The sequence below is a fragment of the Gorilla gorilla genome, chromosome 1 (assembly GCF_029281585.2).
Source record: "Gorilla gorilla gorilla isolate KB3781 chromosome 1, NHGRI_mGorGor1-v2.1_pri, whole genome shotgun sequence".
NCBI lineage: Eukaryota > Metazoa > Chordata > Mammalia > Primates > Hominidae > Gorilla > Gorilla gorilla.
This window is the reverse complement of record NC_073224.2, coordinates 227405180-227422272: the sequence shown is the minus strand read 5'-3', so window position 1 is coordinate 227422272 and position 17093 is coordinate 227405180. Positions and strand designations below refer to the sequence as shown.

At 44.9% G+C, this 17093-nt stretch overlaps 2 protein-coding genes across 2 annotated transcripts; both read right to left on the bottom strand.

The window, feature by feature from the left end:
- Positions 1-219: 219 nt before the first annotated feature.
- LOC115932888 (PRAME family member 15-like) lies at positions 220-4088 on the bottom strand. The gene is made up of 3 exons (XM_031006525.3): positions 3781-4088; positions 2531-3112; positions 220-781 (listed from the first exon to the last, which is right to left on the bottom strand). Exons 1-3 carry the CDS (start codon positions 4071-4073, stop codon positions 220-222), a joined length of 1437 nt encoding a protein of 478 aa, XP_030862385.3. The 5' UTR covers positions 4074-4088.
- Positions 4089-14853: 10765 nt separating this feature from the next.
- LOC101148714 (heterogeneous nuclear ribonucleoprotein C-like 3) lies at positions 14854-16963 on the bottom strand. The gene is made up of 2 exons (XM_004024691.5): positions 16802-16963; positions 14854-16588 (listed from the first exon to the last, which is right to left on the bottom strand). The coding sequence occupies exon 2, from the start codon at positions 16405-16407 to the stop codon at positions 15526-15528; it is 882 nt and encodes a 293-aa protein (XP_004024740.3). The 5' UTR covers positions 16408-16588; positions 16802-16963; the 3' UTR covers positions 14854-15525.
- Between the last annotated feature and the right edge of the window lie 130 nt (positions 16964-17093).

Genomic DNA, 17093 nt, shown 5'->3' with positions numbered 1-17093 from the left:
CGACTCTACAGGACACAGGTCCCCAAAGTCCCATCGAATCCATGGCAACATTTCCCCCAAGTCCGGCCCCTGCTTGATCAGCTTTGCTTTCCCACTTTCAGAGCCTATGTGTGAAATGATGGGTTCCGTGCTCCGTTTAGGATGTACCTAAGACCTAGGCTTTTGTTTCCAAGTGTCCAGAAGAAAGCGTTTGACATATCCATCGAAATAGGCAGGCATTCAACAGCAGTATTGATCTGCCTCCAGGTCATAAAATGACCTGTTGCCACAGTCAGGGCAGTAGTCAGTACAGAAAAAGATCCTGTTGGGGTGCCTTAAGTCCCTCACTCTCTTCATCAACTCAGCCCTAATTTGAGCAAATCTGCTCCAGCAGAGAGTACCATCAGCACCATAACTCTCCCGCGGGGCAGGATACAGCTCCAGACATAAGTTTTTGAGTATGATTGTGTGGCTCAGCAGGTTCTCCAGGGTGGCCATGGAGATGGGATTTCCACAGAAGCTGAAGGTGTTGAGCTCAAAGCAACGGCTCAGGGCAGGCAGGATGGCGTTGACTTGGGAGTCTATGATGCCACAGTCATCTAAATCCAGGTACTCGAGGGTGGCTGCAACTTTTTCTAGGAGAATTTGGAGAGGCACAAGACTGTAATTGGTCAGTCTGATGCCACTCAGGTCCAGGGTCTTTAGTTGACTGATACTCGGGCACTGGGATAGATGCTTCAAGTCTGATTCCAAAAGCACACAGTTAGTTATTGTGAGGACCTTTAACGAGGTCTTCAGACAGCTGGGGAGAGAGAGAGCAAGAAGTTAATTCTGGGGAATCATAGGGGTGAGTGGAGGGTGGTGGGGAATGGCTCAAGGTAATGGATGGAGACCTTTTTGCCCAAGTCCAGGGTCATTCTGATGGCCTGATGGTCAACACTTCGGATGATGTGTGATGAAGAGCTTTGCCACCGAGGTCAATTCCACTTTAGACCCGGCCCAGTAACTCACACCTGTAATCCCAGAACTTTGGGAGGCTGAGACTGGTGGATTCCTTGAGATCAGGAGTTTGAGACCAGCCTGGTGAACATGGCAAAACCTCCTGTCTACTAAAAATCCAAAAATTAGCCAGGTGTGGTGGCGGGAGCCTGCAATTCCAGCTACTTGGGAAGCTGAGGCAGAAGAATCGCTTGAACCCAGGAGGTGTAGGTTGCAGTGAGCAGAGATCATGCCACTACACTCCAGCCTGGGTGACAGAGAGAGACTCTGTATTAAAAAAAAAAAAAGGAGAAAAAATAATTCCATTTGAGGCTGAGTCATTTCACGTCATTTATAGGAATGGATCAAGTTCACAGAATCCCTAAAGCTCCCTTTCCTCATCTGTCAGGCAGAAAACCACATCCCTGGGCCACAGGAGCCCAGTGGAGATTCAGGCATAAAGGACAAACCCAGGCAGGATCCTGCAACATCAGCTGGGGTGGGCGGGCTGCAGGCGTCCCTGACATGCCTGTATCATCAGCAAAGCATCTATCACTTTCACCATTCTTTGTGCCTGCTCCCTGACCCTCTGTTTCAGAATCATGCATTGCCTAGGTAATTAATTTACCTGGAGCTGAAAAGAAACTTTTACAACAGGGAATTAGAGATGGGATCATTCATGTTCACCAAACTATGGGGCACAAAGCTGATTTTCTGACATGTGCAAGTCTGCTGAGCATTCCCCTCTTCAGTGCCCACTTCACTTCCCTACTTCACATCATCTTCTTAAAAATTATCTTGTTGGCTGGGTGTGGTAGCTCTCGCCTATAATCCCAGCACTTTGGGAGTCCAAGGTGGGTGGATCACCTGAAGTCAGGAGTTGGAGAATAGCCTGGCCAACATGGTGAAACCCTGTCTCTACTTAAAATATAAAAATTAGCCAGGTGTGGTGGCTCACGCCTGTAATCCCAGGCACTGAGGAGGCTGAGGCAGGAGAATCGCTTGAACCTGGGAGGCAGAAGCTGCTGCGAGCTGAGATGTCACAACTGCACTCTAGCCTGGATGATCAAAGTGAAAATCCATCTCAGAAAAAAAAAGTTATCTTGTTTGTTTTTACTTTTATTTATTCATTTCTGACAGGGGTCTTGGGATGTTACCCAGACTGGTCTTAAACTCCTAGACTCAAGCAATCCTCTTACCTCAGACTCCCAAAGTGCTAGGATTATAGGCATGGGCCACCGCCCCTGGCCTATTTTTCATCATCTTAACTTAGACACACTTCCTCAGGAAGAATTCAGAAAGGCACCCTCACTAGATCTGAACCACCCAGTAGCTAGCTTCCTATTATAGCAACCTCTCTATAGCATCTCCCTTGGCTGATCCCTCTGCCTCTATTGGGATGGTTGCGTGATACCCATTTCAGGACAGGGCCACCAACAGGACAATGCATGGACATTCTAGTGTCCCCTTCACTGTTACATCCTCATAGGCTGGCTCACAGTAGATGCCCACTAGCGTTTAGTGTAACAGGCTCTGCTGTGGTCTGCAGAGAAAGCTCACCACCCTCCCTCACCTGAGCAGCTGGTCCAGGTGGCCTTCGAGGAAAGAAACAGAGTTCATATAAAGCTTTTGGAGGCAGCGCAGCTTGAGGAACTGAGTGGTGAACTGGGTAACAATCTCCTTCTTCTGCTCTGGGGAAACGTAGTGAGAGAAACCCATGTGGGAGAGAACGAGCTTCTGAAGATTCCTCATGTGGCCCAGGTATGGGGTAAACTGTGTCAGGATGGGCAGTTTCCACCTGCAATTCACTTCCACCTCCTGGATACAGTCTAGGTTCACCATTTTGAGGATGCTTCTGATATTGCGGAAGGGCATTCCCAAAATTTTCAGCTTCTTACAGCACAGGTGTAGTAAATCTCTCCTCTGCTTGACCCATAGAAGGAGGTAGGTGAGGTATTCATCCAGAGTCCTGTTCTTGAGCCAAAGGTCTACGAACACAGTCAAGGGCTGCTGTCCTCTCATCCTTGGACAGTCCTGCACTGCTTTTTTGTTCCTGTTGGCATTGAAGAAGCACCCATGGGCCATAGCTTCAGACCAAACCATCCAGAAGTTCTCACAGACATCCTGTAAATCCAGCACTTGAAGTTTCCATCTCCTGTGGGAAAGTAGAGGTGAGACTGAGAATTTCAGAACTCATTTCTGAACTTAAAACTCCACATCCTGGATAGCAGCTCCTCCCCTCCCTGCTTCTTGTCCCTCTCTCTGACTTTTCTTCACTCTGTTTTCCCCTTGGATCCTACCCACTTCCATATTTTTTTGTTTTTTTTTTGAGACCAAGTCTCCCTCTGTCGCCCAGGCTGGAGTGCAGTGCTGTGATGTCACCTCACTGCAACCTCTGCTTCCCGGGTTCAAATGATTCTCCTGCCTCAACCTCACAAGTAGCTGGGATTACAGGAACCCACCACCATGCCCAGCTAATTTTAGTATTTTTAGTAGAGTTGGGGTTTGCCATGTTGGACAGGCTGGCCTCCAACTCTTGACCTCAGCCTCCCAATGTGCTGGGATTACACTGTGAGCCACCTTGCCTGGCCCAGTTCTCACTTTTCATGGTGCCTTTCAGTGCCATTAGAGGAGAGGTTCCTGTTACCTCCATGGACCTGGCATGGTCAGCAGTGCTTTCCCTGAGGAGCTGGTGAATGGCCAAGTCCTCTCGGCTTCCTCACCACCACCATCCCCCCTTGGGCCCCCTCACTTCTCATGACCCAGCTGTTCCTTCAGTTGGACACCTGGGCCCTCCCCACCAGCCCACCTGGGCCACCTCACCTGGGACGAACCCCTTGGGTAAGCAGTGCATCAAGCCCATCGAGCACAGCTTGGAAGGCCTCCAGACAAGGCATCTTTATCAGAGGCCTCAGAGGGAGGCGGCGGAAGGGCCAGGCCTGCACCATCAGCTTCAGGGCCTCACAGTGTTTCCTGCTGAAGGCCTCCATGAACAGTGGGGGGAAAAGTTCTGTGGGCAGCTCCTCCAGGGTGGACATGGCCAAGGCTTGGTCCCTCAGCAGGCTCCGCCCCGCAAGCTCCAGGAGTCTGGGTGGAGTCCGGATGCTCATCTTCATGAATCTGCAGGGAAAACTTCCAGAGGACAAACCCAAGGAAAAGGCATCACTCTCAGGACAAGCCCATGCAATCTCATCTTCTCCTATAGCCAAAGTCACTGCTCTGGCAATGGTGAAAGAGCCCTCAGTTTACTCCAATTCTACTCTGTCCTCAGTGGCCATTAAACCAGCATTCTGCCTCTGCTGCATCAGCATGAGTGTCTCCGAAGCAGTGAGGAAGCAGGGCCACCACTAGCCCTTCCTTTCTATCCAGTGCTCCATCCAGTGACTAGTGAGTGTGGAGGAACCTGAAAGCAAACCCCTCCTACCATTGGGGGAAATTACTAATTACTCAAGGTTCTAAAACAATGGGAATGGGAGTGTCACAAGCCTACATGCCCACATTTTCAGTTCCTACAAATAAGCTTGTTGGGAACATTCATGGGGCATCCCTAGAACAGGTTCTATTTGTTTTCTTTTCATTATTTAAGCTTGCTTTCTCTTTCTCTCTCTTTGTTCTTTCCTTCTTTCCCTCTCTCTCTCCCTTCTTTCTTTCTTGTCTTCTTTCCCTGCATCCCTTCTCTCATTCTCTCTGTCTTTCTCTCTCTCTCTCTCTTTCTGACAGGGTCTTGCTCTGTCACCCAGACTGGAGTGTAGTGGTGGGATCTCAGCTCAGTGCAGCCTTGACCTCCCATCTCAAAGGATTCTTCCTCCTCAGCCTCCCAAGTAGCTGGGACCACAGTTATGCATCACTACACCCAGCTCATCTTTTATTTTTTGACTTTTTGTAAAGACAGTGGATTTCGCTATGTTGTCCAAGCTGGTCTTGAGCTCCTAGTCTCAAGCAATCTACCCCTCTTGGCCTCCCAACATACTGGGATTATAGGTGTAAGCCTGCGCCCCAGCCTTATTATTGAAAATTTCAGTGAGGAGCTTTGAAAGCTATGTGACACTGTTATGCATCATTCGCAAGATAGATGTTTCCAATGCACACCTCTTACACATATTCAAAGTGAACCACTTTGGCTGGGTGCAGTGACTCACACCTGTAATCTGAGCATTTTGTGAGGCTGAGGCAGGTGGATCATCTGAGATCAGGAGTTCAAGATGAGCCTGGCCAACATGGTAAAACCCTGCCTCTACTAAGACAGCAAAAATTAGCCGGGTGCAGTGGTCTGCGCCTGTAGTCCAAGCTACTAGGGAGGCGGAGGCAGGAGGATCACTTGAACCCAGGAGGCAGAAGTTGCGGTGAGCTCACATTATACCACTGCACTCCAGCCTGGGAAATAGGCTAGATTTAAAAGAGAGAGAGAGAGAGAGAGCTACATTTGATTAGACTTCTTAATCTCTAGCCAGTTAATCCTGACTGGATTTTTGGCTTTCTTAAAGATTAACTGATCGAATTAGATATTCATGCATCAAAGTGAAAGATTTAGGGATAGGGTGAAAGTCCAGGACTCATTCACTGATTCACTCCACAAACATGGAGTTTTACTAATGTGTGTCCTTCAAAGTCCTGAGTGTGAGATAGGGAAGGGTTGAATCTCTTCCTGATATTAGACAGAAAGAAAGAAAACTTGAAAGTATCTTTGTTGAGGGATCCTTGGCCACATCAAATTTCTCAAAATATTTCAGAGTTAAAACAGTTTTCAAAGACAGAGATGACAGTTCCTAAGAAAACACAATAGAAATCTTCATGTATCCAGTGATCACCTGGGTGGCATAATTTTTTTTGGTGTTGAGGGAGCTGAGTCTCACTTCGTCGCCCAAGCTGGAGTGCAGTGGTGCCATCTCGGCTCACTGTTACCTCAGCCTCCAAGATTCAAGCAATTCTCATGCTTCAGTCTTCCACGTAGCTGGGACTACAGGCATGCACCCCCCACAGCCATGTCTCCATTTGGGTGGAAGAGGATGTGATTGGTTTAAAATTAAGGTCAAAGATCCTTTTATGTTAAGATTTTGTTTTTGTTTTTTGGACAGGGTATCTCTCTTTTGCCCAGGCTGGAGTACAGCAGTGGTGTGAGCATGGCTCACTGCATCCTCAGTCTTCCGGGCTAAAGTGATTCTCCCACACCAGCCACCCAAATAGCTGGGGCTACTGATGCATGCCACCATGCACAGCTAATTAAAAAAAAAAAATAGTAGAGGCCAAGCACCAGTGGCTCATGGCTCTAATCCCAGCATTTTGGGAGGCCAAGGCAGGTGGATCACTTGAGGTCAGGTGTTTGAGACCAACCTGGCCAGCATGGTGAAACCCCCCCTCCCACTAAAAATACAAAAATTAGCCAGGCATGGTTTCAGATGGCTGTGATACCAGCTTCTCTGGATGGAGACTGATGCATGAGAATTGCTTGAACCTGGGAGGTAAAGGTTACAGTGAGTTGAGCTTGTGCCACTGCACTCCAGTCTGGGCAACACAGCGAGACTCCATACCCATCCTCAAAAAAAAAACGTTGTGTAGAAGAGGGTTTTTGTCTTGTTGCCCAGGTTGGTCTCAAACCCCTGGGCTGAAATGATTCTCCCACTTTGGCCTCCCAAAGTGTTGGGGTTAAATGCATGAGTCACTGCTCCCTTCAAGAATTCTGAAATGACCTAAACCAAAGCACAATCAACTTTTTTGAAACAAAGACAGAACTGTTTTTAGAGGAAAACATTCAAAGCTTCAAATTGTTCACATGAAAAAAAAAAAGGACAGGATATAGCTCTGTGCCATCGTAGGCTGCACTGTCACCATCCCAGACCAGCTGACTGTAGGTCAGATGGGAGTGTCCTTATAGAAATTAGTGACTTACCAGATCTGGATGTAGCTTAGAAGGTGCTCAGACCTCAGGAAGAACCAGGCAGGAACTCCAGGCTTGAAGACTTTGGGTCTCTCCTGTGGGTCTTTAGAAGCTTTTATTGACCTTTCTAATCACAACTCCCACCCACGCCCCTCCACATATCCGCTGCTAGCTTCCAATCAAAAAGTGATATCTGATTGCATTTCTGAAGGTCCACCCAGTTAATCCTGATTGGGTTTTTGGCTCTCCCCAGATTAATGGATTGAATCAGATGTCCATTCATATCACATATCTATATTCAGTTCATGAAGCAAGAAATTGACAGTGTTAGGGATAGGGTAGAAGTCAAGAACACATTCATTCAAGTCCAGGTGAGGTTGCTCACTCCTGTAATCTCAGCACTTTGGGAGGCAGAGGCAGGTGGATTATCTGAGGTCAGGAGTTTGAGACCAGCCTGGCCAACATGGTAAGACCCTACCTCTAATAAAATTACAAAAATTAGCCAGGTGCGGTGGTCTGTGCCTATAGTCCAAGCTACTAGGGAGGCTGAGGCAGGAGGATCGCTTGAACCCAGGAGGCAGAGGTTGCAGTGAGTTGACAATACACCACTGCACTCCAGCCTGGGAAATAGGCTAGATTCAAAAAAAAAAAAGAAAAAAGAGAGAAGAAGAGAGAGAACTACATTTGTACATTTGATTCGACTTCTTAAACTCTACCCAGTTAATCCTGATTGGATTTTTGGCTTTCTCCCAGATTTACTGATCGAGTTAGATATTCATCCATCGAAGTGAAAGAATTAGGGATAGGGTGAAAGTCCAGGGCTCATTCAGTGATTCACTCCATAAACATGGAGTTTTACTAATATGTGTCCCTCACAGTCCTGAGTGTGAGATAGGGAAGGGTTGAATCTCTTCCTGACATTAGACAAAAGAAAAAACTTGAAAGTATCTTTGTTGAGGGATCCTTGGCCACATCAAATTTATCAAATATTTCAGAGTTAAAACGTTTTACAAAGACAGAGATGACAGTCCCCAAGAAAACACAATAGAAATCTTCATGTATCCAGTGATCACCTGGGTGGTATAATCTAATTTTTTTGGTGTGGGTGAAGCTGAGTCTCACTTTGTGCCCCATGCTGGAGTGCAGTGGCGCCATCTCAGCTCATTGTAACCTCCGCCTCTGAGATTCAAGCAATTCTCATGCTTCAGCCTTCCACGTAGCTGGGATTACAGGCATGCACCCCCACACCCATATCTCCATTCAGGTGGAAGAATTACCGAGAGGATGTGATTGGTTTAAAATTAAGGTCAAAGATCCTTTTTCGTTAAGATTTTGTTTTTGTTTTTTGGACAGGGCTTCTCTCTTTTGCCCAGGCTGGAGTACAGCAGTGGTGTGAGCATGGCTCACTGCAGCCTCAATCTTCTGGGCTCAAGTGATTCTCCCACACCAGCCACCCAAATAGCTGGGACTACAGATGCATGCCACCATGCTCGGCTAATTAAAAAAAAAAAAAAGTAGAGGCCGAGCACCAGTGGCTCACGGCTCTAATCCCAGCATTTTGGGAGGCCAAGGCAGGTGGATCACTTGAGGTCAGGTGTTGGAGACCAACCTGGCCAGCATGGTGAAACCCCCCCTCTACTAAAAATACAAAAATTAGCCAGGCATGGTGGCAGATGGCTGACACCAGCTTCTGAGGATGGAGACTGAGGCATGAGAATTGCTTGAACCTGGAAGGTAAAGGTTACAGTGAGTTGAGATGGTACCACTGCACTCCAGTCTGGGCAACACAGTGAGACTCCATCCCCGTCCTCACAAAAAAAATAACGTTGTGTAGAGGAGGGTTTCTGTCATGTTGTCCAGGTTGGTCTCAAACCCCTGGGCTGAAATGATCCTCCCACTTTGGCCTCCCAAAGTGTTGGGGTTAAAGGCATGAGTCACTGCTCCGTTCAAGAATTTTGAAATGACATCAACCAAACAACAATCAACTTTTTTTAAATAAAGACAGAGCTGCATTTAGAGGAAAAAATTCAAGCTTTAAATTGTTCATATAAAAAAAAAAAGACAGGATACACTTCTGTGCCATCGTAGGCTGCAGTGTCAACATCCCAGAGCAGCTGACTGTAGGTCAGATGGGAGTGTCCTTACAGAAATTAGTGACTTACCAGATCTGGATGTAGTCCAGAAGGTGCTCAGACCTCAGGAAGAACCAGGCAGGTACTCCAGGCTTGAAGACTTTGTGTCTCTCCTGTGCGTCTTTAGAAGCTTTTATTGACCTTTCTAATCACAATTCCCACCCATGCCCCTCCACATATCCGCTGCTAGCTTCCAATCAAAAAGTGATATCTGATTGCATTTGTGAAGCTCCACCCAGTTAATCCTGATTGGGTGTTTGGCTCTCCCCAGATTAATGGATTGCATCAGATGTCCATTCATATCACATATCTATATTCAGTTCGTGAAGCAAGAAATTGACAGTGTTAGGGATAGGGTAGAAGTCAAGAATACATTCATTCAAGGGTGGGTGAGGTGGCTCATACCTGTAATCCCAGCACTTTGGAAGGACAAAGTGAGTAGATCACCTGATGTCAGAAGTTCAAGACCAGCCAGGTCAAAAAGGTGAAACCCCGTCTCTACAAAAATACAAAAATACAAAAATTAGCCTGGCATGATGGCAGGTGCCTGAAACCCAGCGACTCAGGAGGCTGAGGCAGGAGAATTGCTTGAACCCAGGAGGCAATGGTTGCAGTGAGCCAAAATTGTGCCACTGCACTCCAGTCTGGGTGACAGAGGGAGATTCTGTCAAAAAATAAAATTTAATTCATTCATGAACTCCACAAACACTGATGGAATTTTACTAATATGTGAACTTCATAGTCTTGAGTGTGAGGCAGGGAAGGATTTGATCTGTTCCCGACATTAGACAGAAAAATAAAATCTGAAAGTAATGTTGTTAGGAGATCTTTTGCCACATCAAAATAGAAAAATGCTTTATACTTTAAAAAGCTTTATAAAAACAGAGGAGTCATCCCTACAAAATCAGAATAAAAATCTCAATTTATCGAATGGTCTTGGGGATTTTATATAACCTAAGGTAGCGGATTACATGCTCGTGCTGGTGGAGGAGAGGTGCCACTGAGGGCGTGAGTGGTCTCAGGGCTTAGGTTAAGGCTTCTTTGGAAGAAATTGAAACCAAATCGATAAACTTCATAAATTTAATCAGTGAAGAAGGGAGGGGGAGAAACAAAAATAAACCAAGCTTGCAACACATTCAGCATTCATCAGGAGGTCAGCTTGCTCTCTGACCTGGTTCCTTATGGTTGCTGGCAGCCTACTGTTCCAAAATCATATAGACCTTAGATTATAGTTCCCCTTAACTTCCCTGCAGACAACAATTTAAGCATTGTGAAACATTAACTTTTTTCATTTGTCATATTCTTTCAGATTCTGCATGTCAGTGAAACTACTGATGCCAGCTGATCTAAATGGGCCCTGCAAGGCACTAACGCAAAGAATGCAGTTTCTAGATCCTGTTGACTTCTTCCCTCTTATCGCTACCCCGACTTTCCAGCCCCTTGCTATCCAGGATCCACTGGAAATGCTCAGTACTCCTTGGGGGGATGAATTTGAGGATCTCCTCCTAACTTCTCATTCAGCCACCCTGTGATCATTAAACTCTCTGCTGCAAACCCTGCTGTCTCAGAATATTGCTAAGCTACTGTGCAGCAGGCATAGGAACCTCATGGTCCTGTAATAAAGTCATGACAAAATTACAAATGGAAGTGAGGGTGGAGCTGGTCAGGGTTGAGCTGGGTTTTTAATGGGAACCTGGGAGTGAACCAAGACTTGGTGAACATGTTGGGGGTTATTGAGTGGGTGGAGGATGAATCTATCCAACATTGCATGGTTGCCCCTTTGGTTTTGATCCTTATGACCAAGTATGAGTCTTTCAAAACAATTTATATAATCCTCCTTATTTTTCCTTTCAAAACCTTCAACTTCCTTTATCTCCCCCAATAATCTCACATCTACTCCCATTTCTTTGCTTACTTCATAATACATTTTTTTTTTTTACAGAGTCTTCTTCTCTGTTAAGTAGACCATATATTTTGTTGCCACACAAGATGAGTAACCTGGTTCTATGGACAGAAAGGGTCAAAAGGATCCCATTCCTCAACAGCTGGGGGTGATGTAAAGGTCATGGTTATTCCTTGTCATATCTGCACCTGCATATTGCCAGTGAAAACTTGCAGGTCACATTGGGCAGGTTTCCAAATTAACCACCTGTGGAAGGTCTTTCGATTGGCTTACATCCTGTCCCTGAGTAAAGTGTCTGATCATGAGTTCATGAGTGCCTCAAACCCCACAAGTATTGATGAAGGCTTCACCCACTGACAGTGAGAAGGACGCTGATTTGATTCTGATCATGAGGTTTTGCTGGTTGTCTTGCAAGGAATATGTTTTATCCTGTTATGTTGTCATCTAAAGCCAATGATTGTAACCTCTGTCTTGTCCCTTCCAATGGAAAAAAACAAAAACAAAAACTCAATTCTATTTGAGCCTTGCCAGGTCAATCAGACAAAAGAAAATTTAAAAACAAACTGAAAGGAGGAGTCCCATTCCCTTCTTTTAACCTTTCTTACAAAAGCATTCCAACTTGTAACAGACTTTGGAAAACACCCACTTTGTCAGTGTGTGTCTTCCAGGTCAATCCTCACATTTAGCTTCCAGTGAAGCTTTCGTTAATTATTTCTACCTCAACAGCCTTATCTTCTATTGACACAAGGTTGCATGGTAGTGGTTTGAATTGGGGTGGGAAGAAAAAATATTTCTATGTCTTTTATAAAGTAATCCTTGCATGTCATCTCCATAGAAGAATGAGTAGGTTCTTCTCCAAATATGTCCTGAGTATTGATGCATCCAATAAACAAAACTAATGTTTATTTCATATACTAGAGCTATAGATGCATTCTATTTCCCTCTAGAATCTCCAATGAACCAATGTCTAGTTTCAGTAAGTTTCTCTGATTATATGGCAGAGGGTAACATGGTCATGTTCTGATTCTGTGTCTATGTCAATAACTATAGCGTTCCAGTCTTCATAATGTGCATCAAACCAGAGTTTATTCTAGTGGGAGTCTGGCACATCATCTAGATTAGACCCAGTTACACTAATGTTTTCTATGCATAGAGATAAGTTACCAGTAATGAAATCAATAATAGTCATAGGCCACTCATTTGCACCTATAGCTTCTTCTCAATGCCAAGTCATTTAATTATAAATATTAACCAACCAACCAAAGGAAGGATAACAAATCTTATCATGAATTTAGCATCCTCAATTGCTACCCAACTGTGTACGAAAGCAGGTTGTAGTATTAGGTGTGATCCTTCCCTTTCATCTAAATGACTCCATAGCCAGCAATTGCTTTGGTTAGTGAGAGTGGCTACATTTTGAACAGAAGATCTTAGAAAGTGTTTGGTTTGAGTGGTGAAAGTACCTAACAACATAAAATATAGGTTTGATAATTTTGTGTTAATACAAAACAAAACCAAGTCTCAGTCAATGGAAGAAGATCAAATGGAGTCTTGCTCCATTGTCTTGGAAAAGCTGTCTACCAGGTGATGATGTGTGCTTCTAGGGAAGGCTTTTCCTCAGATATCCTTAAGTTTAAGTCATCTGGTACGGTCCCATCCAATGCTGTTCATGGGCAGATTTCCCTTGGTGTCATTTCTAAAGGATGCAATCTCCAAACGCTAGGGCATGAAGGTCTAAGCATCACTGAAAGCCTCCTTCACCTACTGGAAATAGTCTTTCAAATACTGCATCAAGGTCTTGCAGTATTGATTCATATTGTTACTGAACGATGGGCTCACTCTTCTAAGTGCATAGAACCCAATACTATGACACCATGTTTGAGAAAAGTAAAAAAGATTCAGCCAGGCATGGTGGCTCACGCCTATAATCCCAGCCCTTTAGGAGGCTGAGGCAGGCAGATCCCAAGGTCAGAGGTTTGAGACCAACCTGGCCAACATGGAGAAACCCCCTTTCTGCTAAAAATACAAAAGTTAGCTCAGTGTGGTGACATGTGCCTGTAATCCCAGCTACTCAGGAGGCTGAGGCAGGAGAACCACTTGAACCCAGGATGCAGAAGTTGCAGTGAGCCAAGGTAGCACCATTGTACTCCAGCCTGGGCAACAGAGACTCTGTCTCTAAACAAAAAATAATAAGAATGCAGTCTCCTTTATTGGTTCAGCTAATTTTAGTTTCAAGATACCGTTTGTTCACTCAACCTTTGTAGAATACGAAGGATAATGAAGTTAATATTAGTGCATTGGATCAGTAAAATCTTACCTGTGTGATAACCTGCCCAGTAACTGAGTTCTCCTCCCATTGGAGATTTCTCCAGAGATGCTCCAGAAAGGAAGCAAATTTTATAATCATTTTTTTGACTATGACTGTGGCATAAGCCTTTCTAAAAAGGTAATCTACAACCCATCCTGAAAACGGACACACAATCACAAGAATTGTAGCCTTTTTACATGGCTCACTGACATCATTGGTCCACGACAACCCCGTTTCTTGCAGCTATATGTGTGTATGTCTACCTATTCATATCTGTATCTATTTCCTTTTATTACCATGATTCACTTCCACTCTCCTTTCCATAGACAGCCACTCTACTCTTTGACCTAGCCTTGAATTTGCTTGTGACCTCATGGAACATAAGTATATGGAAAGCATATAGATTATATACTTGCATTTTGTATGTGTATTTATTTAAATCCACATATATGTTATAGCATATGGTGCTACAGAAGAGGGCCTCACAATTAATTGTCCAGTCCCAGACACTTTGGAGAGTGAATAGACATGCTGTTATAATAATTATTATTATTTTTGGAGATAGTGTCTGGCTCTGTGGCCAGGCTGGAGTGCAATGGCATGATCTCGGCTCACTGCAACCTCTACCTCTTGGGTTCAAGTGCCTCTCCTGCCTCGGCCTCCTGAGTACCTGGGATTACAGGTGCCCGTCACCACGCCTGGCTCTTTTTTGTATTTTTAGTAGGAATGGAGTTTCTCCATGTTGGCCAGACTGGTCTTGAACTCCTGACCTCAGCTGATCCACCCACCTCAGCCTCCCAAAGTGCTGGGAATACAGGCCTGAGCCACTGCACTTGGCCTCTCACGTGCCTTTTTAAATTGATGGGAAAATGACACCCAGGATAATTTATGGCCATTGTGGGAATTATTGGAAATCTTTAAGACCGTTTTTCTTACAAAACCACAATTGTAGGATTAAACAGTCTGAATGGGATGCTAGCACGTAGAGCCTTCTAAACTCTCTTTCTCTTCTTTTTTTGGGGAATTTGGGATCTGCCTACTGATTACAATTAATTGGTTTTCTTAAAAAACTGTTTGGTTAAGATTTTTTTTTTGACAAGGTCTCACTCTGTTGCCCAGGCTGGAGTACAGCAGTGGTGTGAACATGGCTCACTGCAGCCTCAATCTTCTGAGCTCAAGGGATTCTCCCACCTCAGCCACCCAAGTAGCTGGGACTACAGCATGGATCTGTAGTCCTTTTTTAAAAAAGAAGCAGGGCATTGGTGGCTCACTGGTGTAATCCCAGCACATTGGGAGGGCAAGGCAGGTGGATCACTTGAGGTTAGGAGTTCAAGACCAGCCTGGCCAACGTGGTGAAACCCTGTTTCTACCAAAAATATAAAAATTAGCCAGGCATGGTAGCGGGTGGCTATAATCGCAGCTACTCAGGAGGCTGAGGCATGAGAATCACTTGAGCCTGGGAGGCAGAGGTTGGAGTGAGTCGAGATCATGCCACTGCACTCCAGCCTGGGTAACAGAGCCAGAGACCATCCCCACCCCTCAAAACAAATGTTTTGTAAAGATAGGGTTTTGCCATGTTGCCCAGGTTGGTCTCGAATCCCTGGGCTCAAATGATCCTCCCGCCTTGGCCTCCCAAAGTGTTGGAATTATAGGCATGAGTCACTAATCCCACCAAGAATTTTTTTCTTTAAATTCCTGGTTTAATAAGGACTTGTTTATTTTGAGGAAAAAAGGTCCCAAACATCAAGCTGTTCACAAAAATAACCCACAGTATCAACTTTAGAAAACACATTTTAAGACTATAACACTAATTATTTTTCTGAGGATGCATTTGACATGCCAACTCTCATTCACAAAAATACATTGTTAGATTTTTGTTCAACTGCCCCACACAGCCCACTGACATGGGGTGTAACACACATACTTCTAACTCCAAGCTGCTTTCAGGAGCTGCTCAACTCAATGAGATTGCCTTTGCAGTTAGGGAAGCAACTATTGAACTTATGTATAAATGAAAAGAACTGTATTCCCTGCATAACAAGAGATTATTTTGGAGACAGTTGATAAAAACCATACATCCTTTTTACTGCTAAGTCATAAAGAGGTATCTAAATTAAAAGCAAAAATTGCAGGGTAAGACTTAAGAAAACTTCAAGGAGCATCAAGGGAAGTGAAAATGGGACTAGGCGCAGGGCAATATGAATTAATGAATGTGGGAAGGACAAGGATGGGGAGAACAGTAAGCATGTGCTGAAGATACTAAGGGAGAGGATCTGGTGAAAAATTTGTTGTTAGACAAGCTCCTAGGTAAAGAAACAATGGGATAAGATTTCTCAACCCCACTATGTGCTTAAGAGTCATCCTGGCCGTTGGTGCTGTCTCTGTTATCCTCTCCTTCCTCAGCCCCTTTTTCATCATCCTTGATCAACTCCAGCTGGTTGTCCCCCTGATCTTCATTATCATCATCATACAGTAGGTCCCCCTCCTCAGCAGAGTCTTCTGCACCCCCCTCAGACTCCGTCTTCACATGAGTCTTATCCTTCTTCAAGGAGCTGCTGGTCTGCTCCTCTTCAGACTTAGCATTCTTTACCTCTACTCCTTGCTTGCAATGTTCCTTTTCAATTTTTTCCAGGTTTTCCAGGAGAGAATCCACTTTCTCTTTTATCTGGGTCAACTCCTGCTTAATGGCCTGAAGGCCATCTCCTTTCAGCTTTCCAGACTTGGAAGATCCCCGCTTTCCACTCTTAGAATTGAAGCCACTTTTGCCCCTTCGTGAGGTGTTTCCTGATACACGCTGACGTTTCGAGGGCACTACAGCCAGAGCAATGGGAGGAGGAGGAGGTACACGTGCTGGGAAACGGTACATCCCATCATAATAATCCCGTTGAAAGCCATAGTCCAAGTCAAAAGAGGAGCCGTACATCTCCGCTGCTGATCGTTTCACACCTGCGCTTCCTCGGTTCACTTTTGGCTCTGCAGCCAGGTTAATATCTACAACCTGACTAGCAATCATTCTGCCATCCTCTCCTGCTACAGCAGCCCGGGCATTTTTCTCCTTATCATATTGAACGAAGGCAAAGCCCTTATGAAGAGAGCAGCCCGCAATTTTGCCATACTTGGAAAAGATCGCCTCCACATCCGATTTCTTGACAACAAGAGTGTTGAGATTCCCAATGAACACACGGGAGTTCATGGAGTGAGGATCCATCTTGTTGGTAACGTTGCTGGCCATTGTGTTGGATGATAAGGTTTCTCAAAAAGCCAAAAACAGGAGGGGGGAGGGAGAAGAGATTCGATTCTAAGTCTCCTACTGCCGGGTTCTACGTGGAGAAGCTGACTGCAGCTCGAGGCCAGAAATGCGGCCAAAACAGCTCAGTCTTCCTCTCTTCACAAAATGGCTCCCAACAAGAATTCTGAAATGACGTAAAGAAAAGCACAATCAACATTTTTGAAATAAGGACAAAACTGCATTTAGAAAAAAAAGATCAAAGCTTGAAACTGTTCTTATGAAAAAAAGAAAAAAAGACAGGATATAGCTCTGCGCTGTCGTAGGCTGCACTGTCACCATTCTACATCGGCTGACTGTAGGTCAGATGGGAGTGTCCTTACAGAAATTAGTGACTTACCAGATCTGGACTCAGTTTGCAGGGTGTTCAGACCTCAGGAAGAACCAGGCAGGAACTCCAGGCTTGAAGACTTCGGGTCTCTCCTGTGGGTCTTTAGAAGCTTTTATTGACCTTTCTAATCACAACTCCCACCCACGCCCTTCCACGTATGCACTGCTAGCTTCCAATCAAAAAGCAATATCTGATTGCATTTCTGAAGTTCCATCCAGCTAATCCTGATTGGGTTTTTGGCTTTCCGCAGATTAATGGATTGAACCAAATATCCATTCATATCACATACCCATATTCATTT

Excerpts from the sequence above, each read along its gene's own strand:
- LOC115932888 (XM_031006525.3), bottom strand. The coding sequence starts at position 4,073 with ATGAAGATGAGCATCCGGACTCCACCCAGACTCCTGGAGCTTGCGGGG. Across the intron at positions 3,113-3,780 it reads ACCCAAGGGGTTCGTCCCAG|GAGATGGAAACTTCAAGTGC; the intron begins GTGAGGTGGCCC and ends ACTTTCCCACAG. Across the intron at positions 782-2,530 it reads CACCTGGACCAGCTGCTCAG|CTGTCTGAAGACCTCGTTAA; the intron begins GTGAGGGAGGGT and ends CTCTCTCCCCAG.
- LOC101148714 (XM_004024691.5), bottom strand. The coding sequence starts at position 16,407 with ATGGCCAGCAACGTTACCAACAAGATGGATCCTCACTCCATGAACTCC.